Here is a 26534-nt window from a genome sequence, read left to right on the forward strand (position 1 = left end):
TAATTAATTTATAGTTGGATATACTGAATACTATGTGATAAATGCATTTTAAATCCAATAGATTAAGCATTCATTTTGTTAAATTTGATCTAATAAAAATCAAATTTTACAAAGTATTCAAGTATAATTATAATATTCTGTAATGATAAATAAAATCATCTTTTATAATTAGCATTCAGACCCAGCTGTATGCACTTAAACAAAAAAAAATCTTGCTCTATCCTATTATAAATATTATAGCATTTAACAAAATGAAGTAAATATATACAATTATGTACAAAAATATATAACTGTGTATTATTACTTTGAGATAATTATTCTGATATAAATATACCAATATTTTATCTACATCTCGTATACTATGAATATAAGAAAGTGGATCAAATATAAAAGGGACCAGGTCTCTGAACAATTTTTGAAGATTTGTAGTTCGTTACAGTTTCAATTTTTTTGTTCCTTAGTCATTTATAGTGAGTACAGAGATAATTTAAAGTCTCTCCTTTCCCTTCAATCGCAAACTAAACCATTTGTGAGAATAAGGTGCACGTTTCCGTGGAGCAACGGATCATCATACAGCTACTTTTTGTAAAGGAAGATGTTAAACCAACCGAGATCTTCGGAAGATTAATATTCAAAATCAAGGAATAAACGCTATCAAAACCTTATGTCTTAGCATGACATAAAAAGTTTTGTACAGTGCGGGAAAAAATTAGAAACAAAATTCACGATCATTATTCCTGGTGATGCTCTTGTTGACGAGTGTCGATGGTTAATTTTGGTTTTGACTCCTTTCCATGATATATATAACATCTTACATATTCCATGCATAAATATAAATACTTGATAGTGTTTATTCCCTGATTTTGTTTATTAATCTTCTGAAGATCTCGGTCCGTTTCACTACATCTTTTGCAACAAATAAGTATATAATAATTCATTATTTCACGAACACGTGTATCTTCTTCTCATTCACGATTTATAATGAAATTAAAGGGAGAGATAAGAATTCGAATTATTTCTTTCCTCTCTGAAAATTACAATGTTATAGGAAAATCAAAACCATAACAATCTGCATGTACTTAAAATTTTTTAATAGATATAGCTCTGTTTATATTTAATTCCCCTTCTAATATTGGGCAACTAATATATCGTTTTATAATTTTCAATAACATTGGCAAGATGAAATTAAACTTAAAATTCAAAATATTTAAACTACTAATGTCTCAGTATATTTCACGACATGTTAAGCGCCAATATCAGTCTCTTTTTGTTAAATTTATGAAATCGTAATAAAATTTTCTATATCAATATCAATATTGCAGTTAGCAGTATAACATTAATTTATAAAAAATACTGAATATACCTTAATGCAAAAGGCATTTCGCTTTATCTAATATTTTGTTTTTTGTTGTTTACAATATCTTATATAAGCTGTCTATCACTCATTCGTATGAGCTGGTAATAATGTGTAAATTAACATTTCTCTCAGTGTTAAAAGTTTTCTTCGTTGTGGAACAGGTTATATTCCGGCTTTTGTCATGAAGTAAAATTTTTTGACTGGTTATTTGAAGCAACAAATACATTTCTTGATTTGATCTTCCCACTTACTGGAATATAATTATTGCACATATTACAATTGAATAAACTTTGTTAATAAAAACATCGGTACACAAAAAAAGAAGTGGCCAGTAAATTTGACTAGACTCACCCATCCTTGTGTATTTTGACGCTCTGAATTCGAATTCGAAGTCTGTTTGGTTGATACATCTCCACAATTTCGAATAAATTACGAAAAACCACTCGATATCACTAAAAGTCACATTCGTTCGCGTCTAACATCATGGTCCGTCGCCCTTTGTACGTCTGGTGAGGATTCTTTGAACACTCGTATACCTATACAAAATTTCTGCAGCAGCTTGTATTCGGTTAATATTTTGCATTTTAATAATTTTTTGAGAATGCTAGATACCGATAAGGTATGTGAAATTTGTCTAAAAGCATGTAAGGAAAATATCTTAGTTCAAAACGTGCTTTGACTGCTTCGAAAAATTATGGATCCCGGTTAGCCCAAATCAAAATATCTTATATGTTACTTCAACATAATTTATGAGTTTCCTATTTTTATTACATATTTTTAAACATATTATACATGCCTTGTTGATATTTAGCCTTCAAAAACTTATTAAAATGCGAAGAATCAACCGTTTAAAAACTCTACTGCAGAATTTTTATGCAGGTATACGAGTGTTTAAAGAATCCTCACCAGAAAGGTCGACGGACTATGATGTTAGACGCGAATTGATATAAAAAATTACAAAAACTTTTATTTGCCTAAACGAAGTATATATTTTATGTATTTTGATATACTGAATCTAAATCTGTATTGAATTGAGCTCTATTTTTACATATTTAACAAAAATCGTAAAAAATACAGGAAAATTGTCAAAAATACCGAACAATTTTATTTATGGGCTTGAATGAGCTCGAAAAGATTTATTAAGCTGCGTATAGTTTCGTTCAAGTAAAAAAAAATGTTTTTGCAATTTCTTATATCAACGAATACGATTTTTCGCAATTTACTTAAGATTTCGGTGATGGATCAACCACAAACCGATTTCGGATTCGGATTCAGGCCATCAAACACATTTGGATAGGTAGGTTTACTCAAATATGCTGACCACTCTTTTGTGTGCCTGTGTAATGTATAAACACATTAAATATAATGTTTGGAATATGTACTTGCTAATGGTTGGTCCACTTCTGGCCGACTATCTTTGGCTTTGGATACTTGCTGCTCCTCTGCATTATTATCCATGTTCCATTCGCTTTCTGGATCGGAGAAAATATTTGAGCTACCAAACACTTCACCTTCCAATGAAATATCTGATAGATTTTCAATACTCTGTTGGTTTTCTTCGGTTAAAGCCAAGTCATTGGTTGCTAAAAATATTATACAATAAAAATATAATAAATTAATATAAAAGGGAGGATCCAAGCAAAACTAGACACAATTCAATAATAAGTATTGTCGTATATAAATTATTTTATTTAACTTGCTCACAAATGAATCGGTTGGCTTAAAAATAGAAACAAAAAATGCTATGAGGTGAATTTAGCCCAGATACCACTGATTTCGGGGAACCCTTGCGTTACTTAACGATGCTTTGCTCCACGAACAACAGTGAGAGCGTCAGGAACAGTGAATAAATGGCGGGCTTCCCGAAAACAAGCTAAATGTATATTACATCCTAATCTTGTAAAACATCACTAACAGCAATGTAATGGTATACTTTAATATGACAGTTCTAAACATTAACTAAATTTTTCAGTAATACCTAAACATTTAGTGACAAAAAAAATAATATTATAAGAGTACAAAAAGACTCGAAATGAAATCTTTGGTTGTCTTTAAAGCCATGGATTCATTTGTGATTGAATGGAATAAAGCGTTTTCTATGCAATAAAAATATTTCATGTGCGGTCAGCGATTGGTTTTTCTTATACATTCTTTTATTATTGGTTTCCTGATTATCTCCTGGCTATCTAAAACCCCTAGATAGAAGTGTAAATGCTGAGAAAAAAATTCTTAAAACATTTGTTAATGATGTCAATATTTACCGAGCTACATAACAATATACTTAGGCCATGAGGGTCCATAAATTATTATGCAATTTGTTAAATAATAATATTAAAAGAATTTATAAGGTTTTTATACATATGATGATAGTAAAAACAAAATTGCAATAACTTTTCTTAATATTGTTAAAATATTTCAAATTATATGAAACCGTGTTTAGGTGTAAATTCATTCTCGAACTATTAAATGTTATATTACTATTACTTTTATTCACAATTATTAATCATCTACTTTATAAAGTAATCTTCTTCACTTTCTGTACTAATCTTGCCACATTTCAGATAATTTTCGACATAGCTCAGAAAAACTCGATGAAGGTATTGATGCTATGAGTTTATTGATTCATTTCTTAAATTCATTGGCTAATCGAAAGTGCGAATTTTATAAGTGACGCTACAATGACCAGAATAGCTCAAAATCGCATGAGACGAGGTCTGGGAAATACACCGCAGCAGGGATAATTTCCCAACCTAAACTTGAAATGATTTCTAATGTAGATTTTGTTCTATGTGTTCGTACGTTGTGGTGCAACAAAATCACAGGTCTTGTTCCCTTGTCTATAAAAGACTTTTTCTTTTTTACTGCGCCACTTAATTTGACTATTTGTTTATGATTAAATCCTACAGTAATGGTCCCCGACAGTTTTTTCGAGTTAGACAGTGAAAGAAAAACAATACCTCTAATACTGAATTTCGATCGACATTGCTTGCGCACTATTGCTAATCTAACTTATATTTACAAGAATATAAAATATTATAGGTTTTTCCGAAACTATAGAATGGCGGTTCAAATGAACTATACATATACCAAGGAACATATACTCTAATTAAAATTATTAGTGTCGTCAGTAAACGTAAGGGCCGAGAATTAATTCGTACAATTAACCCTTAGCTGCCACTCTTCTCCAAAGAACATAACTGCCACTGGAGCATTTCCGAGCCCATCGTATAAAAATGGGGTTACTAAGCTGTTTTTGACTTTATTAACTTGCAAAAATATTTCTGATTATGTAAGGTATTCTATTAACAGACAGTGTTGGCATATACACACAAAAACTTTATGCAATATAAAAAAAATTGTAAATTTTCAAGTAAAAATATCATAACTCTTCTATTTTTTAATATAAAGAGGCAAAACTGGAATGGAATACTTGTGAAATGCATTTTATTAAGAAAAAAAGTCGTTTAGTAGTCAAAGCTAAAGAAAATTATTTTTAACTTTAAAATGATTCACATTTTTAGTAATAAATAATTTTATATTTTACTGCGTATTCAATATAAGTTTTAAACTTAAGAGGTCCCTATTTCTTCGGCTAAAAGTGTTTAAATTAAACTTGCTGACGGCTGGGCTTAAATTTACCCCCCCCCCCCCCCCCCCCCCAGTGGCAGAGCTAAGGATTAATGTGTAATCAGGTGAGTAAAAATATTTGTAAATTATCTACCTAAGGAATTTACATGTTAACCTTTGGAGGGCCGGAAAGATAATATATTGGCTCAATTTTTAACCAGATTTTCTATGTAATCAATCCATGGTATTAAGTATTTTTCAACCCATTTTATTATGGTCATATATCATATAAAATGCCGGCTCTCTAAAGGTTAATGGAGTTTCGTGTAACTCAAAAAATATTAGCCACATTAAGAAAAGTTATTAGTATTATTGTCATATATCTGCAAAAAAATTTACAAATCTATATAATATTATTAACCTTTGAACTATCAGGTGCCACGGAAGTGACTCGAAACGCTTATTCTGACTTTTAAATACAAATAAATTGTTAATAGTTAAAATGGTCATAAAACATTTGAAAATTCTCGTGGGAAGCACCGACAGTGTAAAAGTTAATACCTACCTAAAAGTACAACAATTTATATAACTTTTTGGCCTATATATTTTTGTTTATGTAAGTCGATAAGTATTAACAATATTAAAAAATTGTATAAATAATTTTCTCAGAGTCAGCTCTTCTATCTAGGTTTTTAGGTTTGCAGAAAATAATGATATATTCAACAGCAAATTATTAATTAATAAAAAAGAATTGTTAATCAAGAGCTCAACTTACAATCAGACAAAGTATGCTGTGACATTAACATTAGCTCATCCCATTCATCAAATTGTAACTTCATATTGTTCTTCACTTCTTCCGTTGATAGCATAACTGACGGCTCTGAATTCGTCACATCAAATATCTCGGTCACTTGAACTTTATTGTTTTCATCCATGTAATAATAGGCCATCAACGCTTCATGGTCAGCAGTCACCTTTTATTAAAAATAATAATTATGATAAATACGACAAACAATTACCATAAAATATTTCTTTTAAGAAAGGATAGAAATAACACACGCTAGTTAACTATAAATAATTACTCACTTGCAATATGTTGTCAAATGTATCATCAGCTGAAGTCAAATCGCACATATTTATTAATCCATTTGGTTTATTATCTTCTTTCCATTTGTGCCTTACATTTGAAAATAAAAATATTTAATAGAGCTGTTTAAATACAAAATGTTAAAAATAAAAAGAAATGTTTATTACTTACAAGTCACTATACTGTAAAGTCAAATTTAAACTCTTTTGTCTCTTAAAAATTGCATCCGTTTCATCTATTATTTCCATGTTGTAAATTTCTATAAAAAAAAATAAGTCTTATTATGTGCATTCTCAACCGACGAAAACTTTCAACAATCAAAACAATATTCTAAAATATTAAGAATATGAACTTTTTTAAAGGGAGCAAAAACACTTGCTTCACCGTACTTTAACCTAATACAGCTCGATTTCTCCAAAATAGAAAACAATCCAAAACAAAAATTATAAACAAATATATTTTTCTTTCTTTAAATGATTTTTAAAACGGGACATCATCTAAGGCTACAGCAAATTTCAAAAAGTAATTTGAGAACAAAAACAAACAAGTAGACCTAAAAACGAAGATTTTCTTGATTAAAAAATAAAACTATATTCAAACAAATTTTAAACTGTTTTACCAATGCAGAAATCTGATTAGGCAACAAATAAATAAATGCTTCTTATCTTACGTTTTAGTAAACAAAATCAACTATCACTTGTCTTTCTCTAACAGAGATATCGGAAATTTTTACACCTTTAAACTACTTACGATAGTCACTGATTAGGAATCCCTATTAGTAACAATAATATAAGCAGATGAAAAGTTTTAAAATTTCCGAGCCATGATTCTGTATTGGTTAAATATTTTGAAAATTTGTCTTTGTAGAGCCAAACATTTTAATTAATGAATTCTACCTTTTTAAGTGTATTTGATTGCATTTTGTTTCAAATTATTCTTTAGACTTTGCTTTAACCCAAGATAGAATCCCTTTTTCGAAAATTATCGACAAGATAAAAAATACATAATTGTTTATAATTTGACTAATTATTATTTTCCAAACAATTGGCTGCATTAAGCTAAAGCAAGATTAAAGCAGTATGTCTGCTTCGCTTAAAAAAGTTCATAATTCTAATCTTTTACAAAATTTCCTTGATTGAAATTTTGTGTAGATCCTAAGTACCTTCAAGCCATTAACACCTGAATATTACGAAATCTTGCATTTTAAGTGAAAATATTTTATTCATATCAACATTGAACCTCACTGGCAGTAAATGTATTTAGGTCTAATTTTTACAATGCAGCTATTTTAAAAGGTTGAAAATGTCAATTTATACGGTTTTGTTTACGTTCAGAAATAATAGACGCATTTTTCAGCGTTTACTTTATTACTATTGCAGAATATTTGTGAAACAAAATTTATATTTATATTATTCAATGCATCAAACTGTTGTCAAAACCTCTACTTCTAATATATACCTGCACAATGTTTTGATTTTTTGTTATCAAGATAATAAACACAAATAGTCAAAACCGTTCTCTGGCTATTAATATACAGATTTTTTGATGCTCTAATACTCTTTCTACTTTTATATTATATGCTCTTATTTTTTTTACATTTATACTATTTAGAGAATACGAAATTAATAAAAGATTACTAATTCCTTGCATGAAAATGTGATTTATCTTGTTTTTAAAGACGTCATTTTTGTATTACAAAAAATGTTGATATGTATTTAAAAAAATTTGAAACATGGAATACAGAAACTATACAGAATAAAAAGGTAAGAGAAATAAATTATTAAAAAATCGATTAAGAGGTAAAATACAATTTGACTGTAATTTTGAGATTGTCGTTTGATAACAAAGAACAACAAGGTGTAACGCGTATGTTTTGAAAGTAGAAATGTCAACAACATGTTTACACATTGAGTAACATAAACAAACACTTCTTTCCACTAATAATCTGCAATTGTAATAGAACAAACGCTGTGAAAAACAAGTTTTTTATTTTCAATTGTAAACAAACAATATAAATTGACATTTTTATGCTCTCTAAATAGCTAACATCTTAAAGAGCGTACTCAAAGACACTTAGTACACCCACTGCCAATGAAAATCAATGTCGGTTGCAATAAAATGTTTTCACTTAAAATTGAGCAAGATTTTAAGTTATTCAGACATTTAGGAGTTAATATAATATGTACATTTCAGAAAGTTAGTACCTTATAATCAAGTTAATAAAATATAATTATACATACTTGATCCATACTCTGTTATAGCCACTTGACACTGTATAGTTTGCGGTAATTGTTGATAATAAAAGGTGATTTTTGGGAAAAGAAGACTCATTTGCTCCAAGAAAAATTTGGTCAAATCAGCAAGACTTGACCGTAATTTAGGAACGGTCATCAATAATCTAAAACAAATAAGTAGAAAGTATGAATTCAAATTTTTACAAACTAATAATAACAATAATTTAAATAATAAAGTATAATTTTGTATATCGTATTAACCTTTAAGCTGCCAGTAAAGCCACTATAGTTGCTTCATAGTAATCTCGACAATGCATTAACTACATATGTTATTTATATTGAAAAATCTTTGAAAGAAAAATAACTATTATTTTTATGAAAAAATACAGGCAGACTAAAGGTTAACCTTTAGGTCGCCAGCAATCTTTCATTGAAAATAAAGTTCCACTTTAACCAATATTTACATACATATACAATGCTTTTATCATGTTAATTTTTGTAAGTTATACGCGCGGTACAACATGGACGAGATTGGCAGTTTAATGAATGGTTAAATGCTTCATTTTACATAAGATGCTCCATGTAAAACGCGTCAGGATCGGAAATGGAAGGAGAGCGCATGGTGGAGGTAATTGCACATAATTATTGGGAGATCAAGAGAGAGATCGAGATCGAGATCAAGATCAAGTTCAAGATCGAGAGGGAGAGAGAGAGTGAATAGAGTTTAAATTGGTATAACCGTAAGGAGGAAAATTATAAACAATATTTAAAAACTTTAACATAAAAAATATTTAAATTAATAAATATTTAATTTTTAACACCATTGTTATAGTTTTTTATTCCTCTTATAAGTCTGGCCCAAATGAATAATTTTTTTGAACAAGGTATGTGTATCAGCAGTCTTTTGCTTCAAATAGTGTCAGGAGTATATATAGTTAAAATTATTTCCCTGATGTTTGGGACGTCCTATACATACACATAGGATACGTGATTACTTTTTAGCTATAAAAGAGCAATTTAAGCTACTCTAGTATTATTAAAATTATAATTCTTTATTCGAAGTAGAAAAGCTGGAAAGTGCATAAAAATATTTAAAAATAAGAAATATCTAGAGAACATAACGAGTGATATTCGCATTTGTGTTGTTAAGGACGTTAAAACTAATTCCTGTTCTTTAAGGATGTAGTTTTCTGTTCGGACTTCAAAAAACTGAATTTTTTAGCTTATTTCGAATATATAGCATATTGAGGATACACTGTTAAAAGTTTAGAATAAAATTCGAAATATTGACAAACAAGATACAAAAGATGTTGTATAGCGTCCGTAAATAAGTGATGTGTGTACGTCTGTGTTTACCAAAGCTTCAGTTGCCTCAAATCGCACACTCTTTACCTGAGTGTAATATACCTTTGACCTTGGTCTATTAAGTTCGTATATTTGCACAAGTGAAAAAAATAGAAAAAATTGTGAAAGATATCTTTAATCACTGCGAATGGAATTTAGCTACAAACACATTCATGTTGAGAAAAATGTATTGAAAATTGCTACCTAGGTTTCAATTTATGTATATACTTTTAATGAAGAAATCATGCTTATTTTAAAAATTCCAATATTTTGGGTGATAAAATCAATTTAACTACTATTGCCTATAAATTAAAATGAACAACAGTGTGCGAATTGTAAGAGCAGAATGCAAACCATGTCTAAAATTACAAAATGGCCAAACCAAGTCACAGATCTAACAAAGTGACTGAAAATGATGCATACGAAGAAACCGAACGTATAATGTATACGTTAGGTACACAGTTAATTAGTAAAAGTACAAATTTTCTATACAAATTTGCAGCTTAAACTTTAAGTAAGTTTTTCTCGAAACTACATTTTTCCGGTTGAAGTTATTTAAACAAAATCTGAACTGATCGAGTCAAAATTTTTACATTATTATTCTACACACTTGTAACTAGTAGGAACCATAATTATTAATTTATAACAATAATTTCTTATTTTTAAGACAGTTTGTTATTTATGCACAAAGATGATTATTTCTGCTTCCTGCGAGAATTAACGACAAATTTATCGACCAAGAATCAATTTGTATTTTGTGTGTTTCAGATGACTACAAGTGACGTAATCAGCTTCAACAATTGTCAATATTTTTCCTAAAGGTGCGGGTACAAGGCGCGTGAAATACACGCGCGGTGTGTCCACTCCAAAGTTCCATACTCGACGCATCCACTCCGCAATGTTGCACAGTTCCATAGGTCGCACGTGTATTTCACACGTCATGTACTCGTACCTTTATTACATTAGAAAATCCACTCCGCAGTGTTGCACAATTCCACAGGTCGCACGTGTATTTCACACGTTGTGTACTCGCACCTTTTTTACCTTAGAAAACAGAGCATAACAGGAGACAACATCCTTAAAACACAGCATCAAAGAAAACAGGAGACAAATTAAATTATTTGCATCACATTTGAAAAAAAAAGTGAAAAATTGACAACAATTTCAATCATATTTCTTTGTACAAGAACGAAATTCTTGCACTTCCGCTTTGGTGGAAATTCACATGCAATACATTTGAGACTACGAGATGTTTATGAGACAATGTGTGTGGTGTGTGGTAATAGGCAAGGAAATTCCGCGCATATACACGTTTATAATGCAAATGAGATGACACTGAAAGATTATTTGCTGGTTTTAAAGTGGAATTATTAAGCAGTATCAAGTGTTTCTTTGCACTTGCAACGATACTGCGTGGCCAACGTCAGCTGTCGAGCGTGATATGAAACACGTCATTTTATGTTACGTAGTTTTGCGAGGAAAGTGGGTTTAATAGTACCCCCTAGGAAGCGCATGGATGTCCATATACTCTGTATTTATGTCGAGTGCTATTTTATTATTTGCATTTCTTCATTTTCTTTTTTAACTTAGCTTTTCTGGTAAAATAATTTTATTTTTTTGTTCAATTCTATTTTTAAAACATTTTAATTATAAAAAGTATGTTATACCAATTCATTATTCTAATATTTTTTTATTTAGAAAAAAAGTGTTTCTATAAGTTAATTTTAAGCATTATTTAAAAAAATCAAGGCTGTGAATTTTTAGAATATATTTTTGAGACAATAAATGAATCCTTAAAAAATACAAATTTAATATTAGAAAAATTAACTTTAAAAGAAAACATGAAAAAGATTACAAATGATAAAATGGCTTGCGATGCAAATATAAAACTGAAATATTTTTCTTTATATTTTGCATTTATCAACTATTTGATGTTTCAACATAATTTATTTGATTATAAGATAGGAATTTATTTATTTCAAATTTAAGTCACACACATATCTGACTAATACAATCTGAATTTATCACGGGAACTCAATTAATATGCATTTCCCTTCCTCAACATTTCTGTATAAATTAAGAACTGAGCTCTATCCTACTTAGATCATCTATTGGATAGTCTTGCTCAGTTTTGCACTTCGTTCCCACAAATTGTACAAATTTTTGCGAAAAAATACTATCGCAATTGTCACTGGATAATAATGAAATTTATAAGGATAGAATTATTTGTTTATGTAAAAACAATTATCGTTGGCCAATAGCAAATAATACATTTAGTTTTTTACAAAATTTTATTAATTTAGAATATGCGTCGATGAAAGTGTACGGTAAAGTCCTTAGAGATTTCGCTATCCTTCCATTTGAAATGACTGTTTACATAAAAGGAGTACTTTGTTTACAATCAGCTACACTAACGTCGATAAATTCTACATAAACAGTTGTTTCTATGCTTACTATTTTCTTCAAAATCCATTAACAATTGCTTCTCTATTTTGCCATCGAATATTCTATAAATTCCGTGGACGAAATAACAAAACTGAGTATGATCATTATTCAGGGAGGATGAAGCTCAATTGCTTATATACATAACTAACATACAGATTTTTATCACGTCTTCGAAAAGAGTTAATTTAAAAAATTATTTGTTAAGTTTTTCTTGAATATCTTTTGAACAAATGAACATTTTGGGATGAAGCCACTTTCATTAAAGAGGTTTTTAAAATATCCAGAATATAAACTAAATTTCAAAAATGTTCACACCCAAAGCAACTCTTGGGTTAATCTTAAATATTTTGACATTTGATTTTCTCAGACACTTTAGAGGTGCAATAAAATATAGTTTTTTTTAACCTGTAGGCGGCCGGCATTTTGGTGAGCGTGCATAAGTCATACTTTGAATTATTTTTCTATAGAAAAAGTTCCCAATGGACCTGACATAAAGGCTTAACCTTGAAGTGTGCCGATCGGCACTTTCCGGCCGCCTGCAGGTTAATAGTGGTTTTCATTTGCTTTTCAACAGTACGTATAAAAATTAAATTTTTTATAAAGAAAATACCAATAACAAAAATTAAAAACTGTTTGTTTTTCGATCTTTTGTTACATTTCTACACTATTACATTAAAACAATTAATTTTGTCTCTGCCGACATAGCATTTGGATCAAGCACAGTAAATGTAATATACTTCTCTTCTAATGGCAGGTGCACATACAATGAAAATGAGGGAAAATGGTGTAAAGAAATCTGTCGTTAACTTCCGGGTTAGAGAAGACGAAACTGTACGAAACGGAGAGCTAGGGATCGACCTTTAAACAATATCAACGTATTTTGATGTGCACATATCCGTGCAATAATAAATTCTTAGATCAACTACACACCTCTGAAGAGGTATAAACTTCGAATTGCAAACAAGCATTTTGTTGATTTCCATATAAATAAGCTATTACGCAATAGCTTGCATCTGTTTTTTCTGTTGTAGCATTCAATGATCGTTAGTTGTTTTTATCATTTGATATCATAATTCAAGTTAAATGAACATTATTATTTTGTTTGTTCTAAAGAAAAATAGTACTGGTTAATCATCAAATCAAATTCTCAATCCTTGGACTTTGAGAATAATAACGTAATATCGTCAGTTTGTCACTGGTGAGATAATTACTATCAGACTTATTTTTTTTCCATTCTCAAATATAACAATAAACGCCCTTTTTTAAACTAGCTGCTTGATCTTTACAGGGTCGACATCTTTCCATACCGATTTAAAATATTTTGAAATTAAAGTTACTCATATGTTTAAAGGGTTAGGCTACCAAAAAATATAAACAAAAAACCGAAAAACCTATTTTTTTTAATCTACTTTAGGGTCTTAAAGATCATATCTCAAAAGATTTTTATTGATAAAAACATGTACGGTACTAAAATTCATGAAGAGAGTATTTTAATACATGCTATCATTATATCTGACTTAACATTTTAAACGAATTTTTCTCAAAATTACTTTTTTTAAAAATGGGTGTGATCACGTCACAAAAAAATAGGGGAGACCGAAGCTAAGTCGACCTTGAAGAAAAGTCAGCATTTAGAAGTGAAATATGACATTGTGAATAATAGCATTGAAATATTTTCATTAGTACACATCACTAATGAAATCTGACTTGGTTTGAAACCGTGTCGATATTCTTGGTACAAATAATTTTTTTTATTCATTATTTTATAGAAAATTATACACAAAACAAAGAACCTCTTGGCTCCGATCTCCCCTAATCTATTGATATCAAATTTTAACTGTTCATTCAGAACTTGATTCTCTACAAAAATGTATAGAATTTTTTTTATATATTCACACAATAGATTTTTGTTATAAACAATTTTCTAACGATGTTTCCACGAAATTCTGAGAAACAAGATTAATATACGCGCTATTTTCGAAGAAATCAATATACCCAGAAACTCTTAGGTATTTCCATAGATATTTATATATACATACGTAATCGAAATAATTTTAGTTTTTATTATAAATCCAAAATTGTATTAATTGTGCGTATGTTGACCGTTCCTAAAATAAAACGACTACGGAAAACTCCGAACTTCAACCATTTTATTTATTTATTTTTTTATAAAAAAAATAAAATATTTTCTTTAGTTTGACAGTAGTAAAATAAATGTATATTCATATTATTTTAATTTATTTCAGCACTGGACTAAAAAATTGTAGAATATACCGATTATTTTTTTGCTTTAGAGCGGTCTAATTCCTTAATGGAAATAAGTGTACTGGTATAGGCTTGCTGCATACCAACACGATAACTGTGATGTAAATATTTGTAACTGTAAGTATACGAAAAGAGTCAACTAAAAATGAAGAATTTTACCGATAGTGCGCACATGCAACACTACGCATTTTCATTTGGATTGCACTGTATTGGTATGAATCAGACTTATCGATTCACTGCGTGGGACTTGCCATACTACTTGAGCCTGCATCACAATTCCATTCCCACACATTACCAATCTAAGATTACTGTAAAGTCTCTCTCTCTATGTAGCAACTAATTCTGATTCGATTAATACGTCCTTATCTCGATGGAAAGCCTAACTATATTGATATATTACTTTTTCTCATGACGAACAATCTCGCAATCGAAATGAAAATTTATCATGTTAAATCCGATTTCATTCTTTTTAAATTTTTTTAGAGATTTCTGATCAGTACTACATCTCTGGAGTTTTTCAATTCAGAATTGTTATCACAAAATAAATAGTGATTATTTGAACAAAGTTTATTTTTTTAATTTTTTCAAAAATTGCTTGACGTTATATAGTTATTTTTTCATGAATCGAATGATTTCTGATAAATTATAAATTAGTTTTGAAATATTATTGTTATATTAAAAACTAGAAATATCGGGTACATCTTCCCACGTTTGCCTTTATTACAAAGCATTGACTTATCAGTTAACGTCATTTTGTAATTCATTTTCCAAATAGTTTCTCAACACATAAAAACTACAAGTTTAATACTAGATAAGTGCTTGGCAACTCCGATGCTCTAAAGGTGAAGCATTGACACGAAAGTTATTTATTTTTTTTAATTCATTAATTGAAATTTTATATTTGCCAACCATCATTAAAATGGTTTGACGAAGTTGTTCTATTAGTCAGATATCACTGGCGAAATTCCATTGACTAACATCGAAGTAAAGAATTTTTAAAACAGAAATAATTTCTTAAACAAAGGATAGACTTTAATTTAATACAGTCCATTTTTTGTCTTGTTTTTTTTTAACATCTCAACTCCATCTAAAACCTTTGGCTTAATAATAATTGAATTCGATAATGGCTGTATTCTCGGGAATTCACTCTCTTTCTCTCTCTCTCTCTGCTAGTACTCGCGACATCATTTTATCTGCATTTACTATTAGTCAATTGCTAAAAATAAAATGATGCTGCGAGTACTGGCAATAGGTTATTGAGTGTAGTCTATGAATCTGGCATAGGTGTGTCTCTTTTCTTTTTATCTATTAATATTATATTTAAAAATTTCATATTTAATTGCTCAAATCAAAATGTTTTGTCAATATTCGCCATGTGCATGCGTTTAGAGGGAATTGTTGAACCAACGGCAACGATCAAGTGACCGAGCGTTGTGAGTAATGTAATAGTTTTTAGAGCTATTGTTATAACCAATAATGTTTTAACTTAATTTGCATATCGTATTTACTTATGTTATATTACTTCAACATATGTACTTTCAATTATTTCCTTAATTGCATGTCAAAAAATAATCCAAAATAATTCATAGCTCCCAAATTAATGTATGAGCTTACACGTATCATAGATGATAGTACTATTTGCACATAGCGAATAAGATGTTCGAATGGACAAAATAATTTAATTTATAAAATATTTTTAACGATAAGATGTACAAAACAAAACTTATAGGAATCCATATTAATAAAAACAAATGGTTATTTCACAAGCAGAAGAGACTATGCAATTATCATGCAACAAAATGTTTTATAGATTACAGATAAAATATATTAAAAGATACTCACTTTGTAAAAGTAGCAACAACTACATCTACTGGTATAGTGTAAGGAAGACTCAGTAATGACAGTAACTTTACACTCCTGTGCTTAAATATCCAATTATAGAGGCCCTTATTAGCTGAATCTATGGCATCTTGGAAAATAGTCATTACAGTTTCTGGTAAATTAGCTACAAGTGCCTCCTGTCATTGAAAAATAAAATATTAATAGATTGTCATTTTATTTAATTGTAAATTTTTAAATAATTATATTGAAACCTGTCGATGCAATTTGCATTCTATGCATTCTGGGTCATAATCTTCCATATTATTAGTTTCAGATACGATAAATGTAGATTGTACAGCAAGGCACCGTGTACAATTAATTAAATTATTACGATGTAAAAATCTTAAGGCATCATCAAATCCTTGTTTGCACATGTTTGAAAGCATCTATGTGTTCAAAACTTTCGTATAGAATTCATTATTGACAAATCAAAGTGTAAAATAAAAGATTAATTTCTTACCTCTGGATTAGGGGGAAATAATATTCTTGCAAATCTATACATGTTTTCTCTAGATAATTCTATGCTTGTATTTGCAAAATTAATCTGAAATAAAAGTAGTATGGTATAAAAGTACAATTGTAGAAGTTCAGTTGAAATTTAGAAATATTATAAAAAAAGTTAAATAGTATTTGAGAAATTACATGAAATAATTGAGAAGATACATCTCTAGGACAGATGTCACTTTCTCCACAAAATGGACTAACAGTAATTGTATTCTCATCAAGTGTTGGTAAATTATCACTAAAACCACCATCCATGTACCTAATGCCATGAAATCTGGGTGGCAATAATCCAGAAAAAAGAGGAATGAATGAGCTAGCAAGAAGAGCCTGTAAGAAACAATTATATTAATTATAATAAAATCTAATGTATAAGACTAGAAATAAATAATCAGAAATAACAAAAGGAAATTATTAGATTTGATAAAAGAATAAAATTTATCAGTAGAGCTAATTATACGTTGAATCAATTGCATGTTAAATTGATAAAAACTTAATCTCCTTTGATCAGAGTTCGCCAAGCTTACTTTAGATAAAAGTGAATTAGTCACTAGATGTACATAAATGTCTTTGTAAAAACAGAAAAATAGATTAAACTTTAAAATCAAACAGTTCATAAAAGATTAATAAATAAATAATGTTACCTGCATTAAATCTTCTTTAGAATTGAATTGGGAAACAATCACATTTTTTCCATCATATACTCTTGTCAAAGAAACATGTAATTTTCCACTTACTAATAAATGTGCATTTTCTGGAAGAAACTAAAAATACAAGTATTGAGTATTATTCAAAGGTATATAGATATGAAAATAAATATTAATGGCACACACACATACAGACATTTAACAAAAAATAGATAAATTCATTGTCTTGTTTATTACACAATCTATACCAACCTTTTGCAAACTTTCCAATAATATCTCCTGTACATTGAAGGATGGACTAAATGGACCCAAGGTGCTTTGTCTAGCCTCACGAGCCCAACGTAAAACATTACTTGTTATTTCTCCTAAACAAAATGCAGAATGAATTATTTAAAATTAAACACTAGTATGCTTATATAAATTTTAGAATACTTTATAAATATAAGATAAATATAGTTTTAGTACTGTAAAATTAAAAACTAAACAGTTATATTTATACAACATTAACCTAAAGCAATTAATTCAAACTTTAATTTGTAATGAGTGTTATATTTTTGTTTGTTCAAACTAATTACTTTTCTAGATAAAAATATAGAAAATTGACTAAAACAGCTATATCATTCTAGCGAAAGTTTTGTTTAACTATAACTATCTTATGTTACAGTAATATTGATGATAGAAATAGATCATAGTTATTAGTTTCTCCTTTAATATGTCACTGAAATACATATTTAGAATGCCACAGATAGTGATGCTAGAATTGAGTTTATTTGTATCAAAACCACATTCACATATATTATAAACACTTGAGTTTGTGGTGTGTTTATATCCCCTTTCACCTCCCTCTTTGATACAAAAAAGTTAAATTCTATCATTATTAGTCATAACTATTATCAATAGATAAAACTAATATTTTGTTACCGTGATCAGAATAATTGACAGTATTATTAAAATTTTAAAACTTCTTTCAAAACTACCTTAGAAAATACGTAGAATATAGATTAATTGGTTGAATTGAAATAATATCTATATAAAGATGAAAAGATGAAGCAAGAGCAAATATTATCAGTGAAATTATAATGCAGAAAAATTTACTATAAAGATATTATGTATCATTTAGATATTTACACAAAGGAGTTCGCTCACCGAGGGGTAAGTCACAAAGAAGACAGCAGGCAGCGATAGCTCCAGCCGATGCACCGCTAATCTTATCCAAAAGCAAGTGCGGAGCATATTTTTTAAAACAAACCGCTACACCAACATGGTAAATACCAAGGAAACCACATCCAGCAAATGACAAATTCATTGTTCAACAAATGATAAACACAGATTCGAAGTATCTTTGCTATGCTACGTGTAAAAATCTTTTATTTCTTTATATTACTTTCAAGTCACTAAGATTTTTAACCTTTTTTTTATACAACTTAAACTTTACACCACTTGTCATTGATCGCACGTTTAATAATCGTACCCAACTATCGTAATCAGGCTTATGCTCTATTCAAAGACGTCACTCGAAGTAAAGCCTATTCTATTTGGATGACATGACATCCGAAACATAGAGTGCGCATGCGTCTAATATCCGACAGTATGTACATACATACGTAGTTATACATATGTATAATTAATACAGGGCAATACCGGGGGGTGGGGGAGGTTGTTTACGCGGTGATTTGAAATAATCTGATCCATGATCATCAATTACTACCTAGGGTAACTAGGGAGTAGCCCTGGTAATTGGTACATATGTTATATGTATATATATGTGTACTATGTAGTAACATAACTACATACATACTCAGGGCCGTAATAGACGTGAGCCGAGTTCGAGTTGGTTCGAGTCGAGCTCGAGTCACGTCAAGTTTGACGAAAAATTGAAAATGAATACCGATGTCAATGGCCAGCGTTACCAACTGCTAAGCACCAATCTCAAATAGTTAAATTACTGCTCACGAGATGAGACTCATGAGAGTCATGAGACACGGATCATCACGGATAGTAAAAGTGTTGCCGACTGTCGCCATCCCTATTTAGGGGGGTAAATAAAAACCTCCTTTACCTCAATAAACAGGAAAAAGAGATTTAAACTTTTTCTAGTAGCTGTAAAACTTTTTTATTAGTAAAATGGATAACAGTGGTGTAACTGGTGTTTTTTTAAAAATTGAAGAAACATGTCGAGATGCTAATAATAAATTATACTATGATTTCTTGCACAGTATACAAAATCATTATTCCGAACCGCAAGTGTTTGATACTATTCGAGATTTTATTCAAAATTGCACCGATACGTTAGAAACGATGAGAGGCGAGTATACATGTATTTTACAAGATGCTGATTAATTCATTATTTTCGTATATACCAATCAATATTTTTAATAAAATTTGTACCTAACCCTTGGCTTATTATTATAAAGGATTAAAAATTCCTTACATCAAAACTTTCTGTTATACTCTGTACTTTTCAAAGAATACTTAAGGAATAGAAGTCCATTTGTTATTTTGATCGTAGGAAGCCTTGAACGAAACAATTTGTTTTTTCTTAGTAACTTTTTCATTATACCTTAATTAAAAATATTGTGTAAGAATTTTTATTCCTGAAACTGTTCATTCTATAAATTTATCTTTTTGGTATGAGCTAACCAAATACTTTGTACATAATGTAACTTAAACTGCTTTTCCTTTTTACTTATAGTGGGTCTGAGCGATTCATTCGTATACAGTTTATATTATGTAAATTCTACTCAATTGAATCACTTAACTGACACATTTAATAGATGGAAAGAAACATCAGTATTTTTGTACAATAGCATGTTAATTGAATAAATAAAGAGATTGTTTCTAGGTGTACAATCTAGAATCGAGAACTGGGATGCTTTAGAAGAAGAATTATCACTTCAGAGCGAAAGAAATACATGGAGGCTTATATACTGTCTGTATCAAAATCGTTTAAATAGCTCAAATTTTTGTAGTGAAATGAGCAAAGACAATGTTAAGTATATTTCTGAAAAAGATGTAGTAGAGAATTTATATAGAAATGAAAGCTCTGTTAGAGAATATCAGCTAATTGTTGACTGGTTAGAAAAAAATGCATCTGACCAAGCTGAAAATCAGCCAAAAATTGAATATTTTACCGATAAAACAATAGGATGGGAAAATACAGTTTACCAACTAACCAATAGCATGTTGGAGCTAAGCTATATGTCTTCTGAACAATTGGTTTCATTTCTTGATCCAGACGCTCCAGTTAGGGAAGGAAAACTTTTGCATGATTTGGATAGAGCAGATGATGGTAGATTGGAAAGAAGAATGTTTATTGAGGTGCTAAGTTTCTTATGATTCATTAATGTTGCTCATAAATTTAAGATTTCTGGAGTATACTGAGACTGAGAGGTGGTTGCATATTAAATATTTCTTTCACTTTTAGATAAGATGCGGTAATCTTCAAAAAGCGCAAGCATTAGCGATGCATTGTGGACAACCTTGGAGAGCCGCGTGTTTACTAGGCTGGATTCATCATCATGATCCGAATTATAAAAATCCATTGATTCGCGATAAACTACCAATTGAAGGTAATCCAAATAGGGCATTATGGAAATTATGTGCTTGGGAGCTTTCAAAGGATACACGTATAGGTAAGACATTGTAAGAAGCTAGAGATGGATTAAAATATATTTAAAAATTTTGTTTTTTACAGGGCAGTTTTATCGTGCTATATATGCCAGTTTCTGTGGAAATCTGCAACAGTTACTTCCAGTAGTTACATGCTGGCAAGATGCATTATGGGCATACATGAAAACGTTGCTGGACTTAAAGGTTGAAGCAGAGGTTAGAGCTGTAATGGCAGCATCTTATACAGAGATGCCTGAAGAGTACTGGCAAAATGAGATGACCATGGATGAAATCTTCAAAGAGTTGCATGCTTCAAAAAATTCCAATATTCAAGAGCAGGCAAACATGCCAAACCATCTTATTCAAAAATACTTAATACTGAATCAAATTCCTCAATTAATGGAGGAAATCGATAGCATAATGGAAAACTCTCGGTTCAACTGGAATCCACAATTTATCAGGTTCCTAGCACATCTAATACTCTTCCTGAGGCAAGTTGGAATCAGCACTAAGGATAAAATAGGTGTGAAAGTTTTGTCTGCTTATGTGAGGGTACTTATAGATCTGGGGGATCCGGTTCTCATTGCTTTTTATACGGCAACATTACCCCAAGAAGACCAGATAATTAATTATGCCAGTTATTTGGAAAACATCAGGGATATCGAGCTAAGAAAGAAATGTTTAACTGCGGCTGACGATGCTAACTTGAATGTAGAAGCAATAACGAAATTAGTTGTAGAGAATATTCGCCAGAAAAATACTGATCTATGCCTGGATGACGTAACGGCAGAAATAACAGATGCTGATTTGGAAAAAATCGATGCTTTGGATTGGTTATTATTTTATAAGTGTCAACGGGAGGAAGCTCTGTGGCAAACTAATGCAATGATCAGATACTTCTTGATGAACGATAAAATTGACGCAGCGCGCAAAGCTTTTAAAAAAATTCCCAGTGACTCAATTACAGCTGTAATGAGCGAATATTCGAATACCAGTGGAGCTGTGGCAAATCTTTCGATAACAAATAATTTATCAAATAAGGCATCTCACGCCATTCATGAGTATCTTTCCTATCAAACCTATCTTGATGCGCAAGAGGGCTTTTCTGAGTGGTTTATTCATTACCATAAAGGTAAACCTAGTCCCTTAGATGATTTATCACCATATGCCACTTTTACCGAAAAAGTGGCTTACGATCATAAAAAAGCGCAGTACAACATTGAGTTCGAACGATGGAGGTGCACAATGGAGCACCATACAAAGGTAATTTTAGTCAATTTTTTCTTACATAATTATATTTGTTCCACATCAGTAAGTAGCTTTGATTATAAAATTATTGTTTTTTAGGCAGTAAAACAGTTATTGTTTAATGTACTTTTATTTCCAAATGGCGGATGGCTGGTTAATAACAATAATTATAGTAATTTCGACAAGAATAGTAGTGACAATTCTGAAGAGGAGAATAGACAGCGTGAAATGGAGAGTTTACGCGAGATTTGTATACCCAAAATCGTGATGCTTGTGTATTCTGTAATGTCAGAAATGAATGAGCACACGGGTTGTATAGATTTGGCCGATCTGTTAGCAGCCGAGGAATATCAGTTATATAAAGTATTTTCCAAAGGGAAGTTAAGAGATATTTTTAAGAAAATCTGTGAGTCGTCTCTGATTCTTATGGACCAGAAAAAGGATCCATGGGGTTATCCGAGATAGTACAAATTACAATTAATATGTTACTTTTTTATAAAACCAGCTTATCGCCAATTCTAAGATCCGAAGAAGATAATGAGCTTAAATGTTACAATTTTCAGTGAATAATAAACAAACTTGAAAAGTTTTCTGATGCGACTTTCATTTGAAAGCCAATGAATAAAGCTCACTATAAAGTTTTGTATTTTATAAGAGTGGGTGCATGCAAACGCATGATCGCTACATCTAAAACATGCAGAATTTTCAACAGTTTTTATTGTAAATTAGATACCAGACATCCTATATTGTATAATTATAAGGAAAATTTTCGGTATCACTATGGACTAAAAGTAATACACAGGGCGCGCGTTTTTCAAACAGCAGAATATAATATATCATTTTCGGCCCGTACCGACACCGAAAATTTTCGTTAAAGTTATCGTGAATTCGGAGATCTACGTTGGTGCGTATACTGAGTGTATCTCTATCTTTTTATTATTAATATGAAAGCAGAGGAAAGAGATATTTTCAGTGCACACTGGTGCACACTAAGGGTCACTGTAATGTGAAGAAATTCAGGTCTAGAAACCTCAGAATTTGAAGAGAAAAAGGCAGTAATCGTTCTAGATAGACGGCTATTGCATGTAACAATGATAAATTATCACATAATTTATCTAATTTTTCTTCAGAGTGTATTCATTTCCAGCTCCCGAACATGGAAACTGCTTTTTTTTCTTCAAATTCTGAGGTTTCAAGCCCTGAATTTCTTCACGTTACAGTGAACCTAATAATGCAGGTACTCGAATTCGCGATTACAGAATACGGGGTCTAGTTACAGTGATGCAACCGAAACCAAAGGTCTGATGAAAAGTTATCTAGATTTTAATGCATGTAAGGGCCGTTGTAATTTGGAAAACTTCAGGGCTGGAAACCATAAGAATTTGAAAATAAAACAGCATTTATTATGTTCAGGAGCTTGAAATGAAGACACTCTGAAGTAAAACTAGATAAATTATATGACAATTTATCATTTCGCATGTAATTGCCGTCTACCTAGAATGATTACTGCTTCCTTTTTGTCTTCAAATTCTGTGAGGTTTCCAGCAGAGATGGTAACTCGAGGGAAAACCCTAGCCCCCTACAATGCCAACCAGACTCTCAATACACCAGGGACAGGGTAGGCATGGTGGGGGCTAGGGATTTCCCTCGAATTACTATCTCTGGTTTCCAGCCCTGAATTTTTCCAAATTACACCTGATTACACCGGCCCTTGAGCCTGCTTGAGCCGGTGTCAGTTGGAAAAGCAAGTAAAGCCTCGTTTCCACCATAACTGCAAAAACTTGAAAGTATAAATTTTATTGGCAGTTTTTCAGGTTTTTGTTTATTATGTTGGGTTTGAGGCTTTTCTGATTTTCAACTTACTCCCTGAACGGATAACAACCCTTTGTCTTGTGACAAAAGAAAATGAAGATACTTGAACCTTTTTTGAGACCCTAACTTAACCTGCTTTTGGGTAAGTTAAAAGGAGAATGATAATTTAAAAAAATAAATCACAGAAATGAAAAGGACAGATTTTAATAAACAGCACAAAAACAAAAAATATCAGATGAGGATTTTAATTAATATATTAAAACAAAATATAAATTTGCAAGTATGCTTTGTTGTTTGTTTGTTTTATAGATAAAACCCTCTTTCAATAAATCATAATTATAAGAAAGAAATGTTTGGTGGATGAGAAAGTACTAGTTTACAGATGCTTTCTTGTATTACGGAGTCATCTCAATACTTTGAAATACAATTGTGATTTGTGATATGAGGTAACAGTTACTTGTCACTTGAAAATTGTTGTATTATTAGTTGATAATCACATGTAAGGTAACTTGTTTTGAGTTTTATTAGGACGTAAATTTATTTCAATATAAATGTTAACTTCATTTCTTTTATCAAACGATATATATTCATAATAACTCTGCAAATACTCATATTAGCATTCATGTAATCCTTGAATTGTTTTGAAGTTTTTTAGATTTAGATACTTGAGGAAATGTTGTTTAGAGACCCAAGTTATATGAGAATATCCCATTAAAGGTCAAGACTTCTAGGGGGATTGGTTTTTCAATCATCTGGAAACAGACAACCTCAACCAAGCTGTCATCCCCAAGTACACACATTAAAACCCCCTGTACAACTTGGAAATATGAAGAGCAGCTCAAACATTTTTTACACCATCATTCTAATACTGCAGGGCATACACATTTGTAGTAATCGCTTCATTTAGTAGCTATGGGACATTTAATTAGATTTTTTGCACACATCTGGATGATTTGTGAATTAATTCTTCCCATATTCATCTTATATACGACCTCAGTAATTCCTTTGTTTTATCTTGTTCTAATCTCCATTGTTGCATAATATTCTTCTAGATATTTTCAATTAAATTTGAACTTGATGATTGGACTGACCAATTAATTTTAAATATTTCACGGTGGACCCTAAACAACTGTTTTGTAGTATTTGATCAATCCACACTGAAATTGTATCCTAAATAAAGTTAATTATAGGGAATTGTTCCACAGGGTACCTTCATGTAACACTTATGAGCATACAATCTTCTAAAAAATTTATGTATAAACTAGAATTCATTTCCGTATCAATTTCTATTAATTCGCAAACTCAAAGATTGGAGATCAAGCCTCAATAGGTAACATTTATTCGATTGCTCCTATATATATGTAGATTAGACGCATTTATCCAAACATTTGTATTCTTTTGTCCCCAAACATACACTGCCATTTTCACAGAATTAAAAAACCGTCTCGTTGGTCTAAATGATATTATTTCAAAAGGCTTCCTTAAAAATTCCAAAGCATATAGTTCTTTGTGCCTTATGACAATTGTTAAATTTAATTTTATGAGCTGCATAATGGCAATAATTTCCTGTTTTGTGCAATCTTTTATGTCCATTTTACTGAGAAATATTAAGATTTAATTTACCCTATACATTTGATAAAGCTCAAAATAGATTTTCATTCATCACTTTAATAATTTATCTGTTTTCTTCTTTTGTTTATATCCTTTGTCTATAATTGTTTCTTTTCTGTCAATTAATCCACGATATCCATCTTCACTATACCTTTTGATCCAACAGTTAATAGTAGATGTGTGAATTTGTAACTCCTCAGCAATATCTTCAGAGCTTCCTCCTGCCTTCCACATACCAATTGCTATTCCTTTTTTAATAATTATTGTATCACTATTATCCGTCATATTTTCCAATGTTTTAATTAATAAATGCGTATAAATTTTTCTAAGTGCTGAAGTAACAAAACAAAATATACAAAGGCAAACAATTTACTAATTGTTTTTTACATGGAGGTATGTCCGTATGTATGTATATATATAGTACATACAGAGATGGTAACTCGAGGGAAATCCCTAACCCCCCACCATGCCTATCTCTGTGTATTGAGATTCTGGTAGGCAATAGGCATGGTGGGGGACTAGGGTTTTCCCTCGAGTTACCATTGCTGTGTCGATGATAGTTGTTAGATGTAGGCCGGTATTCATAGTCGTTACTTATATTTAAGTCTGTCTTAAAGTATCGACTGTCCTTTTTCACCTAACAGTAATAGAAAAAGATAACCTATCCTTAAGTCGGTCTTAAATATAAGTAACGACTATGAATACCGGCCGTAATGTATGTATGTGCGATGTATGGCTTTTCCTAATTTTTCGATGCATTTAGGAACCGCTTTGAAAAGGCACCAGCGCTTTTACTACCCGCGCTTATCCTCGTTTATCTCATATATACACAGTGAGAAATTAAATCGTTTGTAGCTCAGACCTCAGATAGTGTAGTATGTATGTACATACATACATACATATGTACATACAGAGTGGTACAGAGT

At 30.5% G+C, this 26534-nt stretch overlaps 2 protein-coding genes across 3 annotated transcripts; one reads left to right on the forward strand and one right to left on the reverse strand.

Annotated features, from left to right (window-relative positions):
* Window positions 1–123: 123 nt before the first annotated feature.
* LOC136783947 (1-acylglycerol-3-phosphate O-acyltransferase Pnpla3-like) lies at window positions 124–18869 on the reverse strand. The gene is made up of 13 exons (XM_066744330.1): window positions 18475–18869; window positions 17581–17693; window positions 17326–17445; window positions 16823–17011; window positions 16641–16724; window positions 16393–16566; window positions 16142–16317; window positions 8252–8409; window positions 6183–6270; window positions 6011–6101; window positions 5700–5898; window positions 2740–2940; window positions 124–1607 (listed from the first exon to the last, which is right to left on the reverse strand). Exons 1-13 carry the CDS (start codon window positions 18632–18634, stop codon window positions 1537–1539), a joined length of 1824 nt encoding a protein of 607 aa, XP_066600427.1. The 5' UTR covers window positions 18635–18869; the 3' UTR covers window positions 124–1536.
* A 280-nt stretch (window positions 18870–19149) lies between these two features.
* Nup107 (nuclear pore complex protein Nup107) lies at window positions 19150–23235 on the forward strand. Of its 2 annotated transcripts, none has more exons than XM_066744329.1 (5): window positions 19150–19633; window positions 20564–20646; window positions 20753–20960; window positions 21023–22200; window positions 22285–23235. In XM_066744329.1, exons 1-5 carry the CDS (start codon window positions 19453–19455, stop codon window positions 22648–22650), a joined length of 2016 nt encoding a protein of 671 aa, XP_066600426.1. In that variant the 5' UTR covers window positions 19150–19452; the 3' UTR covers window positions 22651–23235. The 2 variants fall into 2 exon arrangements, with proteins under 2 accessions (XP_066600426.1, XP_066600425.1); XM_066744328.1 differs by having other exon boundaries at window positions 20171–20646; window positions 22285–23233.
* Window positions 23236–26534: the final 3299 nt, after the last annotated feature.

The sequence above is a fragment of the Prorops nasuta genome, unplaced genomic scaffold, assembly GCF_024137725.1.
Source record: "Prorops nasuta isolate Cenicafe-Biocafe unplaced genomic scaffold, Cenicafe_Pnas_1.2 PNAS00038, whole genome shotgun sequence".
Taxonomy (NCBI): Eukaryota; Metazoa; Arthropoda; class Insecta; order Hymenoptera; family Bethylidae; genus Prorops; species Prorops nasuta.